This window comes from Liolophura sinensis, chromosome 7 (genome assembly GCF_032854445.1).
Source record: "Liolophura sinensis isolate JHLJ2023 chromosome 7, CUHK_Ljap_v2, whole genome shotgun sequence".
Taxonomy (NCBI): Eukaryota; Metazoa; Mollusca; class Polyplacophora; order Chitonida; family Chitonidae; genus Liolophura; species Liolophura sinensis.
Genome location: NC_088301.1, coordinates 49,304,134 through 49,329,519, shown reverse-complemented (window position 1 = coordinate 49,329,519; position 25,386 = coordinate 49,304,134). Strand labels below are relative to the sequence as shown.

The 25,386-nt window shown below is 37.7% G+C and overlaps 1 protein-coding gene across 3 annotated transcripts; it reads left to right on the top strand.

The window, feature by feature from the left end:
• The first annotated feature begins 231 nt into the window (after positions 1 to 231).
• Positions 232 to 25,111, top strand: LOC135470143 (inactive histone-lysine N-methyltransferase 2E-like). 3 transcript variants are annotated; one of them, XM_064748917.1, is made up of 29 exons: positions 232 to 583; positions 4,828 to 4,991; positions 6,623 to 6,719; positions 7,576 to 7,805; positions 8,181 to 8,320; positions 8,812 to 9,044; positions 9,306 to 9,350; positions 10,709 to 10,779; positions 11,751 to 11,844; positions 12,113 to 12,187; positions 12,331 to 12,437; positions 12,824 to 12,941; positions 13,077 to 13,186; positions 13,863 to 13,946; positions 14,200 to 14,410; positions 14,764 to 14,889; positions 15,069 to 15,203; positions 15,353 to 15,420; positions 15,671 to 15,700; positions 16,095 to 16,263; positions 16,462 to 16,737; positions 17,376 to 17,511; positions 17,874 to 18,070; positions 18,378 to 19,583; positions 20,188 to 20,371; positions 20,997 to 21,134; positions 21,711 to 21,803; positions 22,109 to 22,267; positions 23,035 to 25,111. In XM_064748917.1, exons 2-29 carry the CDS (start codon positions 4,921 to 4,923, stop codon positions 23,451 to 23,453), a joined length of 5,022 nt encoding a protein of 1,673 aa, XP_064604987.1. In that variant the 5' UTR covers positions 232 to 583; positions 4,828 to 4,920; the 3' UTR covers positions 23,454 to 25,111. The 3 variants fall into 3 exon arrangements, with proteins under 3 accessions (XP_064604987.1, XP_064604985.1, XP_064604986.1); XM_064748915.1 differs by having other exon boundaries at positions 22,109 to 22,444; XM_064748916.1 differs by lacking the exon at positions 21,711 to 21,803 and having other exon boundaries at positions 22,109 to 22,444.
• Positions 25,112 to 25,386: the final 275 nt, after the last annotated feature.

Here is a 25,386-nt window from a genome sequence, read left to right as displayed (position 1 = left end):
GACGGAATATTCCGTAATCAGGTTTTCGCTGCAGAATATTTATGTAATGGAAAGAAATCAACCAAAATGTGTAAATATTTAAATGTATAAAAAATAGCTGGTAACAGGTAAAATTTACTCAAACAATCCGCTAATTAAATAACGGAAGTGTCGTCATTCGTGTTTGGTACCCCATGTTCATTGGGAAAAAGCCCCTCAGAATCACAAATGTAATGGCCGCCATGATGAAAGATTAGGCATAGTATTGACAGTTGTTCAATTTTATTGAAATTGACTTGTCATGGACTCGTCTTTTAATGTTTGCTTTTACCAACTGTTGTAACAGTACATTGGAGTCGCAGCGACTGTGTATGAGATGGAATCAATGAGAACACATGAGTTGTTTCGACTTTATAGCCGCTTGACATTTGTAAACAAGGAAAAGCTAAGGCGATGGTGTCTGCTTGGATTGTTTAGATATTTTGCTGTATTCTAAGACATTATCTTAAATCAGTGTATTTCTTGCGTATGCACAGCCTCAATGCATCCTCATAGGAGGCGACAAACGTATGGTTGGGATTTATCATGGGCTGTTGTTGAAGGGGTAAGTAAATGTTACATTGGTCTTGCACATAAATTTGGCATGGAAAAATTAAGGCATATCTTTGCCAGTCAGCTCGTCTTGGCCTTGGCCTAACTGCAAGATGACTGGGTAAGAAGAGACCCGGCTTTCTTGTGTCTTTGATTAGAGCGAGATACTATTCCAAGGACGAGATTTGTGTTAGTTGATGGATGTTTTAGCTAATTCTTTTCATTTCCTCACACGGTTTCTGTTTCTTGGCAAAATATCTCTGTTTATTTGTCGTTCAGTGTGAAGACGTCAAACTTAAAGTCAGATTACACAAGGAAAAACATCTTCCCCACTGTTCTGTAGATGTGCCATATTGCTCAGTGCTTTGAGGTATTAAAAAACTAGGAACTCTGTAGGCAAGTGATAATGATAATGTAAAGGGCAAATCTTGTTGATGTAGCCTACCTCCTTTATAGGTTTGTTCTTCATATGAGGATGTCATTCCTTATTTTGTGATGAATTCAACATAAATATGACTGATGTGTTCAGTTTTAGTCTGGTGTGGTACACCACAGTCAACATAGTCAACAATTTCTGCTCCCCTTTAATTTCATAGTTTCCACAAGAGTGTCCACTGCCCATTTAGATGAAAGAAAGACCTGTGAATGTTAAGATGATATTTGAGTATTAGAATATGGAGTGACAGTAGAAAATTGTCAGCCAGGGTGTTTGGTAAAGTCAAAACTCTTGCAACAAAACTGTAGTATCTGTTAGGTCCAACCAGAAAAGCATGTAAGAAATGAGGACAAAGCAAGACTTTGAGCTATTGTAACATCAAAAATGATTTGAAGCACAGGGTCTACAATGTTACAGAGTTGTAAATACTAGGGTAATATTTACATGATGATTTCCACGTGCATTCTGATGTCATTTTTTCCCCCATGGTCGCATGCTTTAACTGATTTTTCATTGGTTAAAATTGAATGTGGAGATGTCCAGCTTGCATACTAAGAAACACAAAGTATATAAAACATTTATCATTCTAGATTCTTTCACGTGTCACCATTACTTATGGGATTTCTGCACTGTATTATTCGTGGTTCGTACATTTTTGAAAGGATTTCCGTAGTTTGTTGTGAAACGATCTCTATTCAAACTTCCATGAGACAGCCTGTCAGATTCGTAGCATGTTGCTGATACTACTACACCACTCGAGTAGTTGTGCTAAAGTGTGGTTTTTAGATGTCTGTAAGACAGATAAGGGTTGAATGCACAGACTACATCTGAAAAGGGTCTCTTCCATACTTGGCTAGCCTAGTTCAGGGAAGCATTAACGAATAGATGTAAGTAGTGACGTAGAAAGTTACGCGTAAATATCACCCTAGTCTTTGCAACTTCCCAATGTTACAGTGCATCAGTTTCTACTGTAACTTCATTCTGGCTTTGATGTGACGTCATGATCCGCATGGACAGTAACATTGAAAGTCAGTTAAATGACATAAGGTCCTGCTGCTGGGCTTTTGAAGTTTGACATAGTTATACAGTGCCAGCATGTAATAAATGGAGGGAGTTTAATTGAGTATTGTAAAAAACATCTGTATGATTTGAAATAGAAAGCTTTCATGTCTTTCTGTATATGCCCTGTATTGTAATTATTTTAAGTAGCCAGTAAAGTGGATTTAAAGGCCGTGATTTTTTTGATTTTTGGTTTTGATTTGTGTTTTTGTGCTTTTAAACACCTGATAAAAAATCTCAACTCATGAAAGTCTGCATCACTCTGTTAGACAGTGTGTGCATCTCATACCTTGCCACTTATTTGCCGGTAACATTCACAAACCATTGCAAATTTGCAGACAGTGTATGCGTCATACTGGTAGTATCTTTTGCAGTGGGCAAACATGCAATTATCATAAATTTAGATAAATTCATTCGCTGATCTGCAAACTTCTACATTTTAATTTAAAAATATCACAGGACAAAAATAAATACATGAAGAAAGTACACGATAATATACGGCACTTGTTATGGCATCAAACAAAAATCAAATCAGATTTAAATCTTTGTAAAGATTCTCCATTTCATAGTTCTGTGTCGGAGAGTTTTCATGCATTCAACTCAAAACATTCTTCATTGAATATCATGTGCATTGTAAGAAGTGCATATAGTATCAATTGCTGGCTGTGAGAAATAAGATGAGGCATCCTTTAAAATGTTGACCAAATGATAAGTTTCCTTTCCTCTTGCTTGTATGCTGCTTGTTAAGTGAATGGCCCCTTGTTAGCTGATAAAAGTTGGTCACAAACATTGACTTCAAGAGCTATTTATCGCAGCTAAAAACTGCTTTATGTAATAACCGATACGGTAATAAACTGCCAATCAGGCTTTAACAAAAGAGGATTTAGAGAGAACTTTATACCTTTACCTGTTTTCTTGTTTTGCTTGTGTGGTGTCCAGTGGAATAGATAATTGTCTAATCAAGATGCGATGTGGAGCATGGTGTTACTTCAACACTGCTGGGTTTTGTTCTAAATGGCTCTTAATTTTGTTTTCAGCTATATCTCAAGTTTTTTGTTTGGCCCATGCAATAGATTTCCTTTATTTCCCTCTTTCCTCCAGCTATACACTGGTATACGTGTGTATCTATTTTATACTGAAAAAAAAATGTATATATTTAGCATTTCAGTAAACTGTTAATTCAGCATTTGACTTTGTGTAATGCATTTGCTTTGAGCCAAACTTTAAATGGACAAATAACATATTACTTGCAAGAAATGAGTAAACTAGTGCACAATTATGTTACCCAGTTATGATTCCGTGCTGAAAAGAATCTAGTCCTTAATGAAAGGCATCTTTATGCAAGATGCTTTTAGCCATTGAGTGACAAATTTTTCACAAACTTCTTTTACAAAGCCCATGTTAATACAGGTATGCTCAATAATTAGGAATGATCAACAAGATTGTATAATCTAATATGTATATCTAGAAATACATGATGTACGAAAGCATTTTCATTAGCTAAATTAGTTTACTCTCTTGAGATCCAGGTAGCTCGATGATTTTTCTGAAATAATTGAACAGCTTTATAACTTTTAACCTGTATCTTCTTCATGAATGTGTGCAGATACAAGCCAAAAAGAACTTGTTTTTCAGTCAGTTCTTGTTTCTCCTATTTGCCAATGTGGTTGTTCTGGTCAGAATTTTTTTTAGCCATTTTGACAATTATACAGTCGTAACAAATTCACAACATGAAAACTCAAAGCAAAGCAGTGAATCAGTTAAAAAAAACAAAAAAACAACCTCCACACAACTCTCTCACCAGTGCGGTTGCTGCGAGTTCCTCGAGCTTAGACTGGCTTGCTCTGTGGAGGTATACTATAGATTTCCCCCACCATAATCCTGGCCCTCGCCATACAAATGAAATCTTACTGAGTATAGTGCCAAACATCAGTCAAATAAATAAACAATAAAATGTGAAATTAATATTTATAGCCCTATTCTCTCCTATCCCCTCTAAGGAGTTTGAGACGACATGAAGTTTTCCCGTTCGAGGACCACATGTATTCTCGCTGGTTTAAAGGGGAGCAACTCAATACATATGTCAACGCACACAGACCGGATACTTTTCCTAGGTTATTTCTCTTTCATATGAAGTGCATGTGTAAACAAGCACAGACTGAACTCGCATAGGTTTTGGTTTGATGATGGACAGTGCAGAAGTCCCATTCCCGACATTATTGAATAAAATGAAAATGCCTCCAAAACCAAATATTCTTGTAACATGGTAGGATGATATTGCTTCGCCAAGGTGGCGACATCGGAAAATAATTTCACAAAACTGAAATTCACAAAATGCACATTGGCGATCAGTAGCGCTACCACAGATCTTTGTAAAACAGGTTCAGTCAGCCTCTTGTGTTGCAAGGTTAGATCATTTTGACAGTTTCATTTTGCCCATAGTTTGATAATATTTTACTTGCTCCAAAGAAGGTCAAACAATTTAGACTGACAGTTTCTCAAAAGAAATTTCCGAATAGTGGTGCTAAAGTTTTCTATGATCTGTCACAGAGGAAATAATTAAAACAATTCGATATTATTTCAAGGAAGAGATTGAATGGGTGCAGGTCACAAGAATATACCAATAAATACAGGCCTGATACATGTGCATGTACAATATGTTATCTGTTATTTGATATATCTTTTATAGTTTTCTTGAGTACATCCTATCTTCATATGAAACCAAGCAAGTGAATAAATAAATGAATAAATATCTTTTACAGTGACTGTATGATGCGGCTACGAGGTAGAGTGAATCGCATTTTCTACGCCATTCCTAACTTGAAAATACATCGTCTCAATGTAGAACCAGCAAGATGAGTGTTGTGCTTCGTATAGGAGCTGTCCAGTCTGAGAGCACGGCTCTGAAGATGGCTGCTGGCACAGAGTGAGTAATACATGTACATGTACAAAAGTTATTGGGAAATATGACGTTTGAAAAGTGTGACAACTTTTAATTTTTTCTAACATGAAATTAATTAAACTTTACCACTCCCTTGAGTGGCCCTAAAAGATGGATGAATAAGTCACAATCAAGCAAAATGTGTCACTTGAAAAATGGTGAGCTGTAAATGAAATACAGTGATTTTTATATTTCGTAGCCATTCCATTATGTTGGAAAGGTTTCATTGTCTTTTGAAGTAGAAGGTTGTTCCCAGAAAGGAGCCTACTTTTCCATGTCAGATTTTTCATCTGCCTCTTAAAAAATATCATACTTTTGTTTTAAAATTTTATAGGTAATAAGTTACGAATAGAGAAAATTTCACACGTTCTAATTTTAGAAATGATAGATTTACAAAATCTGCAGTTGTGGTTATTTTATTGTGTTAATACTGTTCAAAAGATTATCTTAACCATATAATCATTTGCTTCATGAAAATGGATAGTCAGTATTTCCACATGTGTTTTTTGTTGGTGCTAATGTCCAAATTAGCTTGCAGTGATTTGATTTTGTATGGAGTGTGGAATAAGCAAAAAAACGCTTTTTTCACATTTACTCCAGGACCGAAAATAAAATGTTTCGTCGTCATATGACTGAAAAATTGTTGAGAACGACGTTAAACCCCAAGCACTCACTCACTCTTAATTCAAGGGGGGTAATTGTGTAAAGTGGAAATCTTGAGTGTTTTGTTGGCCAGAGACCTGGCCTTAAGCCAGTTTCAGTTCTTGAGCCGATTTATCTGTGTTGTGTGAATGGCAACTGGCTTAAATGTCCCTGATACTTGGAGGTCATGATGACGTCGTAATTACTAAACTGGCTTAAATGTGACCATGTGAACGGGCAAATTGTTGTCATGTAACAAGGGAGGTAATTCAGTGTAGGCCTATTGATGGTAAGATTTAAAAAGTCTATCACCCCAATAAAAATCTCAGATGATTTATTTGTAATTGTTCTTTTGAACATTAGGCTGCTATATTTTAATGTTTTGCCCAGTTTCTTTTCTTAAAATCAATTTAGTATTAAGTGTTAATTTTGTACATGACTTAAAAGTTGTCTTCCTTGGATGTCCTTCTCAGAGGTTATAAGAGAGGTATTGAAAACACTTAAAGCCTGTGCCGTTTTGGTGGCCTAATGGTTAGAGCGTCCGCCTCAGAGTAGGAAGACCCTGTGATCAAACTTGGGTCAGTTCAAGCCGAAGACTTCCATAATGGTATTTGCTGCTGCCTTGCTTGCTGCTCAGCAGTGAGAGTGCAGAGCAAAGAAACAGGACTGGTTTGCTCGTTGTCAGTGTAATGTCATGTCTGGTGTATTCTGTATATTGCTTCAGTGGTGACAGTACTTTGGAGGCATGGACTTGCCTTGCCACAAGAGAGCATAGTGTATATACACACACCTACTGACTTGTCATCGTCATTTGACTGCAAAATTGTTAAATTTGATTGTTGATTTGAAATTATGTCAAAATACAAAACAGGACAAGATGTGAAAAGCTTTGAAATTTCAGTGTAACTGTTAAGTGGTTCAAATCCATGTACTAGAAAGACGTGTTCAATGTTTTTTACTGTTTTTGTTAACAGTCCTGATTCTATGGAGGCATCACCTGTACCCGAGGACCTTTATGTGTATCATCCTCCTCAGCAGACTTATTCCAGTTGTTTTGGACTTCCCTATCAGGTATGTAGGCTTGATTCTACAAGTTATTGTTTGACTGTTGGCTGTAGCAGGAGGGAAACCACTAGTCTTGGTAGTCCATATAAGTAAAGGTACCAAGGCAGCATTGATTTGACATGGAACTGTACAGACAACTCTGTAAATATCCCAGATAGGTAACAGTAGGTATAAGAATTATTTGTGCATGTAAACTTCTGCAATAGACACTCGACAACACGTTATGACTACCAGTTGCTGAGGATCTTGAGCTTTCTTGTTTGCGAGTCTGTAACAACTATTTCATGATCTAGCCTGAAAATAACATGAGAAAGCAGAGAAATATTGTGGGCCAGTCTGGTCTTACAGAAGTAAAGTATTACATGTTCACATTGCATACATGTGCCAATAAGAAATCCTAGATATGTTATACGTCGTGCACTTCTGCAGAGTCAAAAGTGACAGTACAGTTTTTTTGAGTAACAAGGCACTCATGATGTCTTCCTTGCTGTGTTCAGTCAGTGATTTCGTGTACCAGCTTTTTTTTTCGTTGAGAGGATTTTGAAATGTAATCTGTGTGTCTGTCCATCTTTCCATATGTAACAACTGATATTCTGAACAAGACATCTTGTACTGTTCTCAATCATGCAAGGTCAGCCAGCCTGGATTTTCTGGTGTCTCTCACCTTTCTCTTTAGGATTTACTATTTGGCACATAATGAAAACGACAGTTTGTCTCGTAATAACATAATTATGAGTGATATGTCAGCTACACAGCTTGTTTCTTAGTTAACTTTTCTAAGTCTTATACTTAATGACATTGTCCAGTCCATTCACGTCTTCAGATGGCTTTGCTTTTCTAACATCGTTCTGTTTAAATTCAGGACCATAACTATGGTGCACCTCCGCCCCCAACACCTCCCCAGTCACCACCACCATGTGTAAAGGTGAATGGGCATATTGATGTTGTTGAGGAAACGGTGAACATAGTAGTGGCAAAGGCTGTGAGCGAGTTAAACCAGGGAACAGGAGATAGCGGGGATGATAGTATAACAAGGTGCATATGTGATTACCAACATGATGATGGCTACATGATTTGCTGTGACAAATGCAGGTAAGAATATAGAATTCTTGTAGACATCACTTTTAAGTACTTAACTGCATACTTTTTTAGCCAAGAAAAGTAACAGAAATGGAGGCATTCATAACATAAACATAAGACGTGTCTAAATAGTCTTTTTTGTTATATTATGGGATGTTCATTTGTGAGGAAGTGATGAGTATCAGCAGGATTATGTGTATATTGTGAATATACATATCCATCTTCTTTCCTTCCCTATTTTCCATTATTTTTCTTGTGTGTTCTTTGTTTAAGAGCTCCAAAGTTTCCAAAATAGGTTTGTAAAACTCTAGCACCATCACAGCATGATGTCAGTTTATCCTAACCCATGGGGGCAAAGTCTCATTGTCTCTCGCTCTGTCCTAACAGTGTTTGGCAGCATATTGACTGTATGAGTATAGACCGAAACAACATCCCAGACGCTTACTGCTGTGAACAATGTGAACCCCGGGTTGTCGATAAACAGAAAGCCAGAGAACTTCAAGCCAGAAAACGAGAAGAAATGACGGGTGAGTGAGGGACGTGAAGAGGAGTTCAACTGAGAGCACGCAGATATACACTCAAACTGCAGCTCACTCTCCTCATATCCATGAAATGAGATACCAACGTGTGCATGTCACAGGACATTTTAACAATTTGGTTGGCATCAGTGGTATTTCAGTCATCAAAACAACTGAACCAGTGTAATGCAGATGTCATGAAAATAATTATTCAGTAGTACAGAATGATAAGGCTTTACCTTCACAGCTTTGTGACATACTTGCTGTAAGGGCTTTGGAGACTGTGAGCATGCTGAAGGCACAAAGTTTTGTAGATAACTTCTTCTGTTTTATTCTTAAGTGTTATGGATAACTTTTTGTTTATTCAGAACTTCAAGGATAAATAAGAAGTTTTTATCTGCAAGGTCCTGTTCCTTCAGCTATATGTCTTTCCCTTCGGTGTCTGTTGTGTTTAAATTTAATCTGTTGAAGTGGTTAGTAGAGTTAGGTTTTTTCTCCAGATTCCAGTGCAACAGATACAGATCCTGATGAAGCTGCTCACCATTTAGCCTTACTCAAAGCCCAAGCAAATGCAAACAAGAAAGGAAAGAGTAAGAAGGCGCTTAAGAAAGATATCACTAAGGACCTCAAGCCTCGAAAACAGAAAAAGGAGAAAGAGAAGAAAAAGGACCAGAAAGAGAAAAAAAGGAAACTTGGAAACACGAACAACACTGATGTATCAACAGTTAATAAGGTTAGTATCTTATTCTCCAGTTCGTGGTAAAACAGTGACTGGCTCTAGCCATGGTGCTTTATATGTGTATATGAGTATTTTATTACCATATCCCATATACAATAAATTATCTGGCAAGTTTTTCAAGTAGTGGCATGGTGTAACATCATTGTACTACTTTCAGATATTATACCTTCAGCATCGAGATATATTAATCTTTGTCATGTTTTTTGCGAAGTCCTAATTTTATATTTTAGTTGCTTTCCTTATCTTGTTCCACAGTTACAAAATAATAAAGAAAATGCCAAGAAACTTGCACAGCTTAAGGTGGGTAAAAATTGGAATATATGCATATTCTTCAACATTTTCAGCAGATTCTGCAACCAATATTTTGAAACATTCTGAGAGAACTATGGGGTGCGGAGAAATAATTTGCAGTTTTGTGAAGCTTGCCTCTTTAATGGCACAAACAAATCATTTTAACATTTTCATAATAATTGTGTGCATAATTTCTACTGAAAAAATGTTTTAATGGTTGAAAAGGTTGAAGACCGTAAATGATATGATGTTATTGATAATCTACAAATGGATCCTGAAGAGATGTTTGCATGTCTGAACCAGTGGCAGATTTTCGTGATCATTCTCTCTGTTTTTAGTTTTTGCTAAAAGCTTCATTATGATTACTTGAAACTTTGTATATATATTATCCAGTAGGAAAACTGCATGGTGAGGGCTATATGCCTAGAATCCAAAATACAAACAGACCAACGATTTTAGATTCACAATCAAGACTTTTATTGCGTTTGCACTGCTGATGGACTGATTTTTATTTGCACCTGTGCAATATGGCGTTGTTATTCATACTAAATAGGAGCATGGCCTTGTGTGTCCACATGTAAACATTTTGGCATTACTGCTATATTTGCAGAACTACTTTTGGTAATAGTTTCAAAATTTGTTGTCTTTTGATCTCTACCTCCAAAGCTGAAGCATACTGAAAATCAGACACATTGATTTAAAATTTACACGGTTATGCCCCTTGTTCATTTGTATTGGCCTTACAACTGTAGTTGAAGAACTACTTGACTTAAGAGTTGAAAATATGACGAACATGTGCCTTTTGATCATCAGGTTCAACACTGAGGCTGGTGGTGTCTGTCATGTGTACCCTACCAGTACTAATTGAGACCATAACGAATCAATTTTCTAGACTTCTTTCTTTACATCATTCATCGTGTTGAATTAATGGTTCATAGTTTTGTCACGATGACTTACAGATCATTTCGAGTTTGTGTCCATTTCGTTCTTCTGCAACCAAGTTTTGTCCTGTATTTGGATTTACACAGTTTTCCAGGCTTGCCTTCAGATTCAATTAAAACTTGTTACATATCTTCACCAGTTACAAAACAAATTCAGACTTCAGACAGTGCTGTCCATTCTCAACAATATTCTGGCTGTTTTTGTTGTGTTTGGCTTCAACAAGACAAGTTACAGTTTCAGTTTTTGGCTTGTTTGTTTGGTTTCTTCAGATTTATGGCTGCTTTTTTTCTGCTGTGGACTTTGCTACAGGGATATTTCTTACAGTTCAAATTTGCAGGGGTCATGGTTTGCTTTTGCCATAATTTAAGATTCCTTATTCAGTTTGTCGAGTTACCTTGAGATTCCAAAACTCTTGTTATTTACAGCCATGTAAGAAAAATCGTTCAGTGGATTTCCAGTTGGATGAAACCAGAGATGCTTGGAACAGCTCTGTGAGGTAGGTGTATATATACTCCATACGTTTGTTCATAAAAGAGAAGCAATTAGGACTGAGCTTTCTATATTTTTCCTCCATTAGCTGTGTTTTTTCTGTTTTCTGTGTTTTAAGCAGTAATTAATTTTCTTAGTCTTTCTTTAATACCATTTCAATGCACGAAAATTAATGAGCATTATGGTATAGGGATGTAGAAAGTTGCTTGGCAGAGTTCGTACAAAATGGACACTTATCATTCCATTTTTTGGCAGCCAGACAACATTCAGAGATCATGTGATAAACACATATACGATAAATAATTAAATTTAATACACTGTGGTAAGTGAAAAGTGGCTGAATCCCACATTGTTGATTTGGTCCAGTCATCTTTTTTATATTAATGATGTAAGCATTAGGAAACCCAGGATCAAACCGGTTTTGAAAACTGTCTGCATAATACATGAATATTTTTGCATAACACAGAAAGGTGTTGAAACGTGGTTTTCTAACTGAATTTGTCTTCGTATTCTAGCGTTTAACTTTATGGCATGCCAAGCAACTTTAGTAATTCAAGACAGTTATTAGCCACGATACCGAAATTCTCCAGTAGTCAAAAATAACAGTTCAATGGATATATACCAGCAGTTATGGCCCTGAAGGTGAAAAACGCCCTAGTAGTCCTTAATGACGTACGGGCAAAAAAGTACAACGGTTGTATGTTGCCTGCTTGACATTCTGTGCAGCAAAGATCATGTTACAGGGGGAGGAGCACTGTTATTGAAGTGTACCATTCATTATCAGTGTCCATTTGGAAATGAAAACAGTTTCGTTTTTCTCTGTGTTCTTACAAGCTAGATGATTGACAGATTGATGTAATGTAATTTTCTTTCACAAAGTGAAATAAGAATTTAACTTTGTGAAAGAAAATACATGTATTCCAGAGGTCAGATGTTATTTCCCACATTTCCACTGACTGGTCATTGCCTCTATTGTAGTCCATGGGCAGATGGGTATGAACCAGCCCGAAACAACCATTATTCTTCTGCTCTTCAAGAAATATTATCTGTGAACAAGTTCAATGGACAACATGTAAGTGATTGTTCATTTATTTGTACATGTTGGTTTTAATGACTGCAGGTTGAATTAAACTGCCATAGAAGAATACCATTTTAACATAGGACTAAAACCTTTGCATATGTATTCGTAAATAGGATTTGTATGGTTATTGACAAAATGGCATAATTTCAAGTGAATGACAAAATGGCATAAGTTGATTAATGAAATTTTTTAAAGTGTCAGAATTTCTTGTATTCTTTTGAATCGTCACCCTGATGTGTCTATCTTTTTTGGTTTCTAGGCAGATGAAGTCAAGAAGGTTGGAGAGCTGCAGGTTCAGCTCTGCTGTGTGGCTGATGTTAAGAAAAATAGAAAGGTAAAAGTGACTCTCTTGTCTTTTTGTAAAATATGGTATGATATTTATATTTTAGTAGTTAGTTTCATTGCATGATATTAAAGCAATGAATGTCCAAGAAAACCAGTGTAACTGACTGTCCATTTTGTGATTTTTGTACTTAGGGTTTGAAGGCTTCCATGCAGATCCAAGAAAATGAAGCTATCATAGAATATGTGGGCAGGGTCATGTTGAAAGATCAATATGACACAGAGAAAATCTTCTTCAAAATGTAAGTCTTGTATGAGCCAATAGTAAGAAGTATAATACTATTTCTGCATTATTCTATACTGTTCCTTAGAGTAAAGAAGGTATTCCAGAGATCTTTGAGAATCAAAATCATATTTTCTCTATTTACCAAGAACAGCTGAAATTATTGTCTTTCAGTAAATATCTGACTCGTGCCTGTACTGTATATAGTGTTGAAAGGGTTCTAAAGTTTGAATAAGTGATGATGGATCCCATTTTATAAATTTTAAAAACTTTATTACGGATTTGATCAGTGACATTTTGTGAGATATTTTGTGCATGTGTATTTAAAAAAGTCAGGATGTAAAATATATTATTTTATGTCTAATAGGTTATGTCCTCTTTTTTTTTTTCTTTGTTTTTTTGCAGACTTCATCCATTTGTACTATTTTACACCAAGTTTGATAACACGAGTTTGTGTATTGATGCCAGTAACTACGGAAATGATGCGCGGTTTGTTCGCAGGTCATGCACACCAAATGCTGAGGTAAATGATACATGTGTAATCTTTCAACAGGGTAAAAAACAGCAGTAATGATTCCAATTTTGATAATTTTATTACCTAACACTTTTGACTGTTTTAAATATGTAACTCCTCATAAGTATATGTTTTCTTTTTCAGATACGACACATTGTTTCATCTGGGAATATCCGGTTTTACATTTTCTCAACAACAGAGATTGCAAAGGGCACAGAAATTACAATCCCATTTGACTACCAGTATAAAGATTGGTAAGACATGTAGTAAAATTGCAGTTGAATAGCATGGTTTGTGTGAGGTACACGTGATCCAATCTCTTAAACCACACTTCAATCATTTACTGACATTAAAGTCCATGACTTGCACACAAAGGACCACATGACTCAGACATATTCAGGATTGGACTGATGATTTTAGCCAGTTCTCATTAGTACCATTGAGTCTTAGCAGTGGGATCACTCAATCAGTCTACTTCATACGGACAGCTTTTATAAGGTGTATTTCATGTCTGAGGATAGTTTTGATCCTTGAGAAGATGCTTTGAATTACCTTTAGGCGTTAATATTTTAGGTTGTGCAAAATGCACCTGTATGCAATTTTGGCTGATCGTTGTGCATGGTCCAGGAGTTCAAAAGCATTGCATTGAACAACCTATCTTTCTAATCTTACTGTTAAACAGTTCAGTAATTTTTGTGAAAGAACATTAATTGGATTCCTTGATATTTGCTAATCTTGATTTGCCAGGTACATACTTTTACTAGTTTACATGTAAAAGAACGATCCAGTGCATGTACATATTTCTCATCCTCCACAAGTACAGCTTGCTGGACTCTTTGGAGATAAATGGCATGAGAATTTTAGTACGTGCTAGAACAGTACATGTACATATTCATGGCTCTTAATATGTCACTTATTTTATATTTTCAGTTCATATAACGTGGAGTGCTCTTGCTCAAAAGTCAATTGTGTTGTGTCCAAAAAGAAAAGGAAACGCAACAGTGTTCAAAACAGGTACAACTGTTTAGTTTTCATTATTTTCCAGTAAAGAATATCCTTGGGTTTAGGAAATATAATATTACAATACATGGCAATAACACATGTAGTAAGCAGCAGAAAGTCCATAAAATGTGCTCAGATATGACATATACCTATTTATTGACCTTATTATAATATCCTTTGGTAATTTTGGTTAAAGTACAGGCATTCCTGAAACAAAGTTATTTACTGTTCAATATATTTCTTTGTGTTTCTGTATTTCTATCAGCAACGCAGATACAAGTCCAGTGGTATTCCGTACAAGCAAGCGTTGTCAGGCTCAAAAGGCAAGAGAGCAAGAAGTGAAGAAAGAAGAAGTACCTGTAATCCCTACAGTTGCTCCACCAGATACCAGTTTCTTGGAGAGCTTAGCTAATGCTGCTGTCGCAGTCTCAATGGCCGAACAATCTTTGTCAGAATTACCCTTGTCTTCCTCAGATGTGAGTATATTGTTGCTTTTGTTTTTTATTCTGAACTTTGGCAAAAAAACAGGAGTTTCAGTTTGGATCTGTGTCTCTGTCACACTTTGGTTACTGTGCATTGCAATAACTCCTGCAAATATGTGATAAAATTTGGTGCCTAGGCTCATTTTGTGGAATCTCTGATAAAACATTAGCCTGATCCATATGGTTGTTGAATATTTAATGAATAAGTTTTTGTTTGACCTTAATTACAGGTGGTTGCTACATTGGGTGCAGGTAAAAGTTTAGTCTACTGAAGTACACAGAATTCCCAGCAGAATTTGCTTCTTGTCTTTTTTGTTGCTATTTTTTATGTAAATCTATGCTTTCAGGATAGCCCGCATAAGGTGGATACTGTTGATAACAACCATATCTGTAGTTCAGATAATACAATATCATCTACTGGTCCGATGGAGGGAGAAACGGAAGAGCAGGCTGCTGAACGGGAAAGAAAGTTGGTAAGACTGTTAATTGAAAAATTTCATAGTTTCCAAAGAGAAGCATTATTTCATTCTGGTATCCCCAAAGTGTGTCATCATTTTGTCTACCCTAATCTTTATTTAGGAAGTAATTGGTGTTGGACAACATGTTATGATTATTTTGCACAAGATATGGTTAACTCAATTTTTTTTTTCAGACTCGAGAAGAGAGAAAAATGCAGGCAATAATGAAAGCATTTGAAAAGCTGGAGAAAAGAGAAGAACGAAGGAAAGAAGCATTGGCCAGGTTAGAAGTTGCCAAAAAGACGAAGGTGGAAAAATCACAGTCAGAGGTAAGAAATATGGAAGGTAGAGAAGTCGACAAAAATTTTGAAATGTTAAGAAGTTAGTTGTAGAAAGGAACAGTTTTTTTGCTTTCTAACTTTAGGATGTAGGGAAGAAAAAAAAAACAAGAGATAAATTCAACTTCTGTTCATTTTAGGACTTGGAATCTCTACCAGCTGTTGAAGTTAAACAAGAAGTTGTTGCTGAGCAGAAGCCACAAAAAGGGTGAGTTTCTGTGGCAAAAGTTTTAATTTAAATATCCGTGAAAGCAGTTCAGAGGTCAGTTGGATTTGACACCTGTATCATTGATAAAAGTTTGCCAAATTCTGAAGAGATTGGTGTTTTCATAGATTTGTGTGATGATCAAGCCTGAACTGAGTTTTGTAATTGGTTATATGTTTTTAACTGACATCAAGCAATATGTATGAAGTGACTTTCTAGGCATTGATGTTTATGTGCTTGGTTTTCTTTGCAGGAAGAGAAGGAAAAGTCATCCAGCGAGAAGGTATGAATCAGATTTTTTCATTGTATTAGGGGTCTCTGTGGCTGAAGGTGTTGGCATGTCAGTGCAGGGCAATGACCCAGGAGCCTCTCACCAATACGGTCGCTGTGAGTCAAACCCTTGTTGGCTCTCTCTTCAGCCGTACAGGGGAAATACGTCAGTAAGCAGCAGAGGGTTGTTAGTTTCCCCTGGACTCTGCCCGGTTTTCTTCCGCCATAATGTTGAGTGTGGCTTAAAACACCAATCAAATAAAGAAATAAATATTCATTATTTCGTTTTCGAAAAGTAAATCCTGTATCAGTGTTATTTTCGTGTAGCATTTACATGTACATCTAGTGTCAAGTTAAATAACGGGAAATGTTGTGAAATTTGTACATAAAGTAAGCATTGTTTTCAGACGCAGTCGTGTTAGCAGTGGCAATTCTGAGTGCACAGTAGGAAGTGAGGACAGCAATATGGGCATGCCAGCCAGTGCTCCAACAACTCCTTCTCCTAATGCAGAGGCCAACAACACACGATGTCCGAATTCATCAGATAAAAATTTTCGTTTTGTAAAAACCAAAAGGGTGAGTTTGATGTTCTTTGATAGACCATGTGAAATTACTACTGAATGTCAAAAAAAAAAAGAAACTTGCTATTTGACTTTCGGTCAGGTCACTGCTATGGCAATGTAATACTTCCAGTACTGGTTATGGTGGTTGTTGAGTGCTGCCATCAAACAAGCTGATCCAAAGTAAAATTGATCATTGTGCCTTGCTTTGTAGCATCTGATGAATGAGTGGCTAAGTGAGAAAACACAGGTGTGTCCTTTGCCACCAGTTACAAGTCAACCGAATGCACCTCCCACTTTGCCTGCCACTCTTAGTGCTCCTGCAACAACCTGCATCCCGAAAATAGAACCTTTGGAGGTAAATGTTGAGGAGACCATGTTTGTCACCTGCTTGCCAAGTCCAAGGAATACACTGGAGTACATGAGGAGGAACAGTCATAGCTCTGGGGACAAACAAGGACAAGGCTGCAGTATTGGCTCTGCCAAAAAGGTGTGTGAAGAGCTACTCTTTCTGCAAGGGCGCATTTTGTGAAAAACTAAGTGTTAGTAAGTTGAAATTGTAATAATGTATATTATAATTGTTATAATGTGTCATAAATACTGCAGTTTGTTTTTAGCACCCCTGAACAAAGCACAGGCATAACTTTGCCTTGCAGTGAACAGTGGCGGCATTCACCACTAATAGGGAAAGCAGTGTAAGCAAAATGTTAGTTGTATTTTCTTACAAAGTAATGCCTGAGCTCATAACATAAGCAGGAGTTTCCATCATTCATTAGCTGTGGGCATATTAATTATTAGGATCAATGGTAAGGTAAATGTTAGGGGTGGCATTGTAGAAAGTGGTGCATGTATTTAGCTGAAGGTTTACAGACATATAAAGCACAATGGTACAATGGAGATGTTTCATCACTGATGCTCTGTGTGCAAACGTATTAATTTCCGCAAATTACCAAATTCACAACTTCAGTATTTTATGTATTGAGTTGAAGTTTTATATTATCTGTCTTCTACAGTCAAGCACTTTGGTAGCCTTACTAGATTAAATGACCATACAGGTATTTTGATCCACAAACTGATTCTACAATTCTTCTGTGTTTGTAAGATTGTTGTTTTTTTTTCCTTCCACAGAGGTGGCTGCGTCAGGCAATGTGCGAGAGCACTCAAAGTTCTGATAGCGGTAAAGAGTCTCCAGCCCTGTGCTGTGATGATACCAGCCCATGTCACACTGCCACCATGCATAGTCCAGGGGGCTCCCCTCCTGTGGGTAAGTTTTCTTAGTGAAATACAATTCTGTAGACTCTTCACTATGCATTTCTCACATTTTCATGTGGTTTAAGGACTGGTCAGTCTGTTGTTGGAAATGTGTGACTGGATGTATTTTGATGTTTAATCATTTTGATGCATTGTCATCTGTGATGCACTGGGTGTATTGCTTCCATGTCAGACAGCAATTCAGCAGATAAGCTCTATGGTCACAAACATAAAAAAAACCAATTCTACCAAATTCTACTCCTGACACAAATCTTAATCAGATTTGAGTGTAAATTAATTGTCAAGGTTTTCTTGAGCTAAATATTGTTAAAATACCTGAAATGTTTTTATTCTTGTGTCCTGCTCGTGTTCCAGACTTTGTCACTCCATTAAAGAAGCGTCGTCTTGCCCGGGAATCTTTATCAGCTGACCAACCTCCCACTCCGTCCGCGCTCTCGCCTCCACTTTCCTGCACGGGGGATGAGCCAGCTGGATCTGCAGCCTTCAGTTTGGAGGATGCAACTAAGAGTTATCCCACTGTGCCTGAATCATCAGCATGCACAACACAGGAGGTCTGATATCTTGACAACTTTTCTTAAAACTATGATAACTATTTTGTAAGGGAGTCCTAATGAGAATCCTGTACACTATAAGTAGTGTTTTATTCCTCCTTGTATATCTAATTACTGGTGATTCTTGCTTCAGTAGTCTGGTTCATATCAGGTGCAGCAAATTTAAAATTCACACCTTAAAAGTGGAATAAACCTGTTATAATTTGAAACCTAGCATCTGCATCAAAAAACTATATATACCTGTGGCATGTGAAATCTGTGACTGTATGTCTCTCACCTCATGCTGGTTTTTTGTCTTGTATTACAGATGCCTGGTGGTGTTCATCCAGCAGGTAGTGAAGGTTTTGTGTCAGCAGAACATCCCAGCGGACCTCATTGTAAGGAAATGCTGGAGATGACTGTTGCTGACAGTTCAGTAGGCCAGGAGAAATCCAATGTGAATATTGACACTTCTGTTACCATGGCCACATCAAGTGAGGTGGTCACGGATAGTGCTTACGTGTGCAGCGAAGTGAGCACAGATACCAAATCGGCTATGGAGGCTGAGGAAGTCACAGACTCAAGCCTGTCACAAAGTTTTTCACAGGAAACACATTCAGTTTCAGAACAGGGCAATCTGGAAGGAGAGATGGAGAGTCACGAAAACAGTGACGTAGTGTCCTCCAATGTTATCTTGGCAGCACATGTGGACAAAGATAGAATATGTAGTTCCTCTGAAACTGATTGTAGTGCCCCTGTATGTAGTGCTGATACATCAACAGAGACAGCTGAGATTTCAAAATGCGCACAAGACTATTTGGAGAGCCATTCAAATCCACCGCAGCCGTCCTCTACTGCTGCCACATCAGATAGTAGTTCTAGTGTGAATGAAGATTCCGAAGTAATGGAAAGCCAGGGTAGTAGACTATGTGACTCTGCTGGAGCAAGGAGTTGCTTATTCAGTACCCAAAGTGATGTTTCATGTACATCACCTAAGTCAACCGAATCAGTTGACAGGACTACAGTGACTTGTGATGTCAATTTAGTGTCTGGCTCTGTAAGAGAGCAGAACAGTGGTAGTAATTTACATGTAGAAAGTAGCAGTACCTTAGAGAGATTGACAGACAGTGGTAGTGAGCCAGACCAGCCAGCATGTGATCCCTCAGTATCTAGTACATCACAGACTGTCCAAGCTCTGCATACTGCCTGTGTGGGCTCAGGGGATACTTTAGAAGCCAATGAGGCTTTTTCTCCCGGTGTTTCTAGTACAGTTTCAGACTTGCAGCGAGATCACGTCTCCTCATTATCAGGAGACAGCCTGAAGATAACTGGTAGTGTTGGGGAGCGTCTGCCAGCATCAGCCTGTGACAGTTCGATGGGCGTCAACCTACCTGTTGAACCACCCGCAGGAGTCTTTCACAGCTCAATGACAGTGATGTCTGCAGACTCCACCTCTACAGCTCCACCGCCCCCTTTGCCACCACCACCATTACCCCCACAGCCACCTCCACCACCTGTACCTGCCAAAAAGAAGGTATAACTGAACATTAATATTTAAGTAAATTCATTGCCACATATTTATGATAGAGGGTTGAACACTAATTAGACGATATTCATGGGTTACGGCCTACTAAAACCAGAGTGTACTAATATTACTGTATTTGACCTAAAATATCATTCTTGACTCCAGTCACTCGTTTTGCCCGATTCTTACATTTTCATTTTCTGAATTTCGACACTTCCCATATATAGATACTGCTTGGTGTGCTATGATGTCTAAATACATCTTAAAGCGTACACTATTCTCAAAGTACTAGCTTCTTCAGGCGTATGTGTGAAGGTCTGCTAGCAACCTGCAGATGGTCGTGGGTTTCCCCCGGGCTATGCCCGGTTTCCTCCCACCATAATGCTGGCCGCTGTCGTATAAGTGAAATATTCTTGAGTACGGCATAAAACACCAATCAAATAAATAAATAAATATAATTTTAGCCAAATTTTTGTACATGGTTTTGAATATTTGAAAATGATCATTGATTTGGTTTTATGTACTTCCATTTAACCAAGATATTTTCCCCTCCCAAACAACTTAGATTATACAGGGTGACCGTGTTAATGTATACCATTTTGGACATTTGCAGGTGAGTCTTTTAGAATATAGAAAAAGATTGAAGGAGAAGGGAAGTGGGACCAGCTCGAACGGCACTCCAAGTAAAACTGTTCCGGGTGCACCTGCCACTCCTCCAGCCCCGGGAAGAAACACCCCTACTCTTGCACCTTTACCTTTCTTTGATCCAGGAAGTCCAGGGAGACCAGAGTTCCGAGGTAACTTGTTGTTCAGTTTATTTTAATGAGACCAGGAGTGGTCATCAGTCATGCAGTTTATGATACAAATGATATCAGGAGTCCGTCATCATTCATTCAGTCTATCACGCAATAAAGAGCAAAGAAAAAAGAAGAAAAAAATGGCATGGATTGTCTCCCTTACTCCCTCCCATTGCATGCCAAATATTATACAGAAATCTTGACTAAGGCCAAGGCAATTATGGTCATGGTGATGAGGTAGAAAGTAAATGTCAGCAATAGACGAAAAGTATAATACTTGAGACATATCTCTTCATCTAGTGTGTGTGCCACATGATTAAAATGCTGATTATTCTGCACAAGAATATTAATGGGTATGCTAACCCCTAGCAAGCCCATGTGTGTCAGATTGGGTTTCAGATGTCAAACTTGTCCAGAGGTGGCAGAGATTTAAAATCTGCAAATTGGCACATGCTCTGTAAGGAGTGATAGTTGCAATGCTTTTTTTCCCCCCTGAAATATACTTATTTCACAGGTCCAAATGTCTGATGTATATTGCTTAATTTTATGGGATTAGATGTATTCTTTATTTTTTTGTTTTTGTTGTATATTTTGTCTTTCATTTTAATTTCTTGGGCTTCATCAGATGGGCTTAGCTCACCTTTAAAGAAAGATGAAGATGTGAGGTGGGGATCCAGATCACGAGATAAACCTCTCAGTCTGACCGAGCGACTACGGATGGAGTTTGGTTTGGATGACAGTGATGAGGAAGAGTCTAGTCCTGGTGAGTCCATTAAGATACAGTTACATATTTGTGTCCAGCTTTTAGCTTTCAGGTTTGGCTTCATTTACACCAATGCCTTGTTGAGTTTTTTGGCATTTGCTGGTTTTCATTTTTTTAATTGAACAAAGTCTTTCAATATTTGCAAATATGGTTATTGCTGTGCTTCTGTTCCATAAACTTTCTAGTTTAAAACACACCATCCCTTAATTTACGCTTTATCATATGCTTAATGAGTTATTTTTTTTTAATCAAACACATATTTGGAATTTCCTGCCTGTGAATGTTACAGGATACATCTTGAGTGATAACATTTCTGGTTGTTTACTTGAATTCTGTGGGATGAAATAAACATAGATTTAATTTAACATAGATGAAAATTAACTATACTGTCACTATACCTGTAATAATTATTACTTTGTAGAAAAATGTATGTTGATTAACTCTTTTTGTGTTGAAAATTTTCTCAAAGATATGTGTTATTGTGTTATTCTTGTAAATACTGGCTGTCTGTTATGACATGTTATGACAAACAAAAAAAACATTTGTACAATTTTCATTTTATTGCTGCTTGGGCAGACAAGAAAGTCGGCTCTCGGGAAACCTCGCAAACCCCCCCACCCCCGCCTCCACCTAGCAGTGTGCCACCACCTCCCCCTGGGAAGCCTGTGGGTGAGTGATGGCTTGACATGGCTTACTGCATGCTATTGCTGTTAGAGGCACGATGTTCATTGGAAAGCAGAAAGCCTTTGACTAATATTCTGCAGTTGTACATTTGTGTAAATTAGAAATAGCCTTGAGCATTTGCGCTGTCGTGACATGAAATATTAGTTGAAACTTACATACTGTATGTTTTACTGAGATTAATTGGAACAGTATTTGTTTATAAAAAGGTGACTATCTCTTTTTAGAAGCATGTTTTCTTCTGTGTGTGTTTTCTATGCACCTTTTGTCAAACATTGTTCATTTATTAACAGAGCTGAGTAGGGATGCGCAAAGTGCTCAAAATGCAGTTGTTCACCGACCCGTGTATGCTAACCACGACCCCCGTATACAAGGACTGGCAATACCACAGCCTGTACCACCGCCAGGAGGACAGCCAAGGCTGGGACCCCCAGTGCCTGGTCAGCCCCCGGGTAGGATTCCTTCACTGATGTCCCTACAGACATTTCCATCCCGACCACATCCGTCTCATCCTAACTCCACTCACCAGTCTCCCCATGTGTTCAACCAGTCCCCACCCCCTCCTCCGCCTGGGGCAGCTCCTCCTCCTCCTCACCCAGCAGCAGCACCTGCACCAACCCCATATCAAGGTATGTTATGTTATGAGAAGTGCATTAGCCTTGTCACAAAAGTATTTGTTTTAAGGGATGTACATGGTACCTCAGTCTAATCTTCAAGTTGTGCAACCCAATTTGTTTGCTTCATTATGATTTCATTTGGTATACTACATCCACAAAAGCCTTTGTAAGATATTGTGCATTATATGAAATTATTGAAAATGTTTCAAATGAATTGTTTGGCGAATGCAGTTTATTGTCTCAAAGAAATTAAATTTGACCATGCAGGATTGTGTTCAGTCTTTAAGCATGGAAGTGATTTTGTGGTAGCAAGTGCCACTGTCGTACTTTAGGACTTAGAGCATGAGAAACATCTCCTCAGGAAAATTAATGGATTATGCCTGAGAGTGATGCTCTTGGGTTGTCTTCCCCTTGTGTTGGATTGTACATTTAGGTGCATTTCTTAGTTTACCAGTATTCATTATGCAAGCTTTGTTTCTGCTGCAAGTTTCTGTTAGGTTTCCTCTAAATTGGATGGCCCAAGCTGTGTAATATGCTAATAGCTGATATTCTCCCTGTTTGTGGGTGGCTGCTGACAAAGACTTCTGTGTTTTGCCTTACAGGTGGGCTACATACAGCAAATCATGTGGGAAGTGTGAATAATACATCACGCATACCGGCTACGCATCATCCAGCAGTGTACACCACACCCACTCAATCACAACGCACAGTGGCTCATCCAAGTCCGGGCTTCCCCCAATCTAACAAGTCCAACTACAGCATGGGACCACTGCGGCAGAGGGCAGGGGGTCAGCCCAGTTATAATCACACCCAGTATTCAGCTCATGCGCCAACCAGACCACCCCTGTACTCTGCTGGGGCAGCCCCACCACCTCACCCATCCTCCAACAACCAGCCATACCCAAGCAAACCTCTCCCACAAACGGCAGCAGCTGCAGCCTCCCCACAGACACAACCCTACTCATCAAGGACTTCTTCCTCCTTTACATCGCACTCGTACAATCATAAGAAACACTATTAATTGGTGCATGGCGCCTTATGTCTGTGTAAACTGCTGCTGTTCACCTGCATTTCCGTGATCTCTGCTAAATTCTGCAAGGTGTTGCTGGTTCTGTACATAGGCTGATTCATTTTTTTTTTGTTTTTTTTTTTTACCATGGTTTCCTGGTTAAAATTGTTAGTGCTGGTGAGGAACCAAGTGTCACACTTTGGTGCAGAAAATTGTTTTTGTTTTTTTTTTTGCTATTTTGGCAACAATAGAGTTTTACAATTTTGAAAAATTATGATAACTTCTACATGATATTTGCATTTGCCTATTCTTTGTAGGCAATCATGTTGGCTCTGTTACTGCATTTTTAGCACTGTCTGTGTGAGTTGAGCTTCAGTAATTATTCATTCATCAAGTTGTACATTGTCATCCCATGATTCATTCAAATTCAGCTAATCTAATAATTGTAAATACATGCGTTGCTGGGCCTGGATCGTCTTTATCTTTGCGTACTGGCGAGAGCTGTCTAGAAACTGTTAATAGTAAGTCGTAAATAATGTCTATTTTGTGTAATGAACATTTTTGTATTTGCAGACCATGTGATGATGATAAAGTCATGTGCTATTCTGTAGTGGTATTGTACTAATTGTTCGTCTGTTATTTTTCCACAACCGGTAGTTTGTATGTATTAGGTCTGGGCAGGTATGGAGTTCAGTTCTCAGTGGTTTTACTCTGTCCTCAAGGTGTGTTTTTTTTTTTTTTTTTTTTTTTGTGCCAAAAGGATAGTGTTTGACTAGCATCAATATGGCAGCAGATACCAAAGTTTTGAAGGAAAACATTTATAGTTTTCCATGCTAACCTGTTCGGTTCTTACTCCAAGGCTATATTTAAAAGAAAAAAACCTTGCCTTCTTTTAACTCACATTTTTAGAATTATATTATTTCAAAATTTTGTGCTAACATTTGTCTCTCCTTTAATCAACAACCAACAGTAAAGAAGTACCTGTAATTTTTACTTTGAAACAGTTGTTGCAGTCAGTAATTTTTCTTCAATATTTTGGAGGGTGTATACAAATATCTGAGTATTTGCGACAGAAACGTCTGGCCAATGTCTTTTACGGATAGGTTCCTCTTTGTATTTTTGAAAATGTTCAGAGTTATCTATGGAACCTTTTGAGAATTCGCTGTCATTGTCAGTTTGTGTAAACTCTCACATTCAGACTTCGTCTGACACATCTAAATCATTCAAATAGTTTAAAACTTGATTGTAGCGTGTATGTGCTTGTAATATAATGCTGTTAACATCGAGTGCATTATATGAACAAATAAAACTGCAATTAAGTTCATAAACATGAGTTGTTTTATTTTAGTTTATAGAAGGTGCGATTAGAATGTGAGCTCCTGGTTCTGAGAATTAGGGTTGCCACTATATACAACCAAGTTGTCAAAAGCCAGATTGCTGATTTGAACATGCTGAAAAGTACAATGTATGAGAGCTTGTTGAATTTAACATAGGGGTGGAATTAACCTGCGGTATACTGACTTGCCAGTTTGATACCATATATGAGACCCTAATTCTCTAACCTTTTCAATCGCTTCTGGTCGAATCGGACCGAAATAGGTGCGGTAAGAAAGTGCAAATTTTAAAATCCCAGCACAATTCTCTAAATTTCCAGATCATAAGTATAAACTTGGTCAAAGCATCCATAAAAGTTACATGGCCTTGTAAGAGATGGTTGCTTAGTAATAACCGGCCTAAGATGTGTTCCTGGACCAAAACGCAAATTTTTCGTTCAAGCGAGGTAATGTGTTTTTAATTTACAGCATTACGATCAACGTTAACCAGAAAAATATCTTGACTGAAACTTCCATATGTGTATTTCAACATGCTATCAGTGTTTGGGTTTGGTTAACGTTTGTCTTCATATGTAAAACATAAACTTTATAATGTGATCAGTTTTGTCATT

Bases quoted from the DNA above. Each gene is read 5' to 3' on its own strand.
- LOC135470143 (XM_064748915.1), top strand. From the start codon at position 4,921: ATGAGTGTTGTGCTTCGTATAGGAGCTGTCCAGTCTGAGAGCACGGCT. The intron at 8,321-8,811 runs GTGAGTGAGGGA...TTTTTTCTCCAG, and splicing joins AAAACGAGAAGAAATGACGG to ATTCCAGTGCAACAGATACA. The intron at 13,187-13,862 runs GTAAGACATGTA...TTATATTTTCAG, and splicing joins GACTACCAGTATAAAGATTG to TTCATATAACGTGGAGTGCT.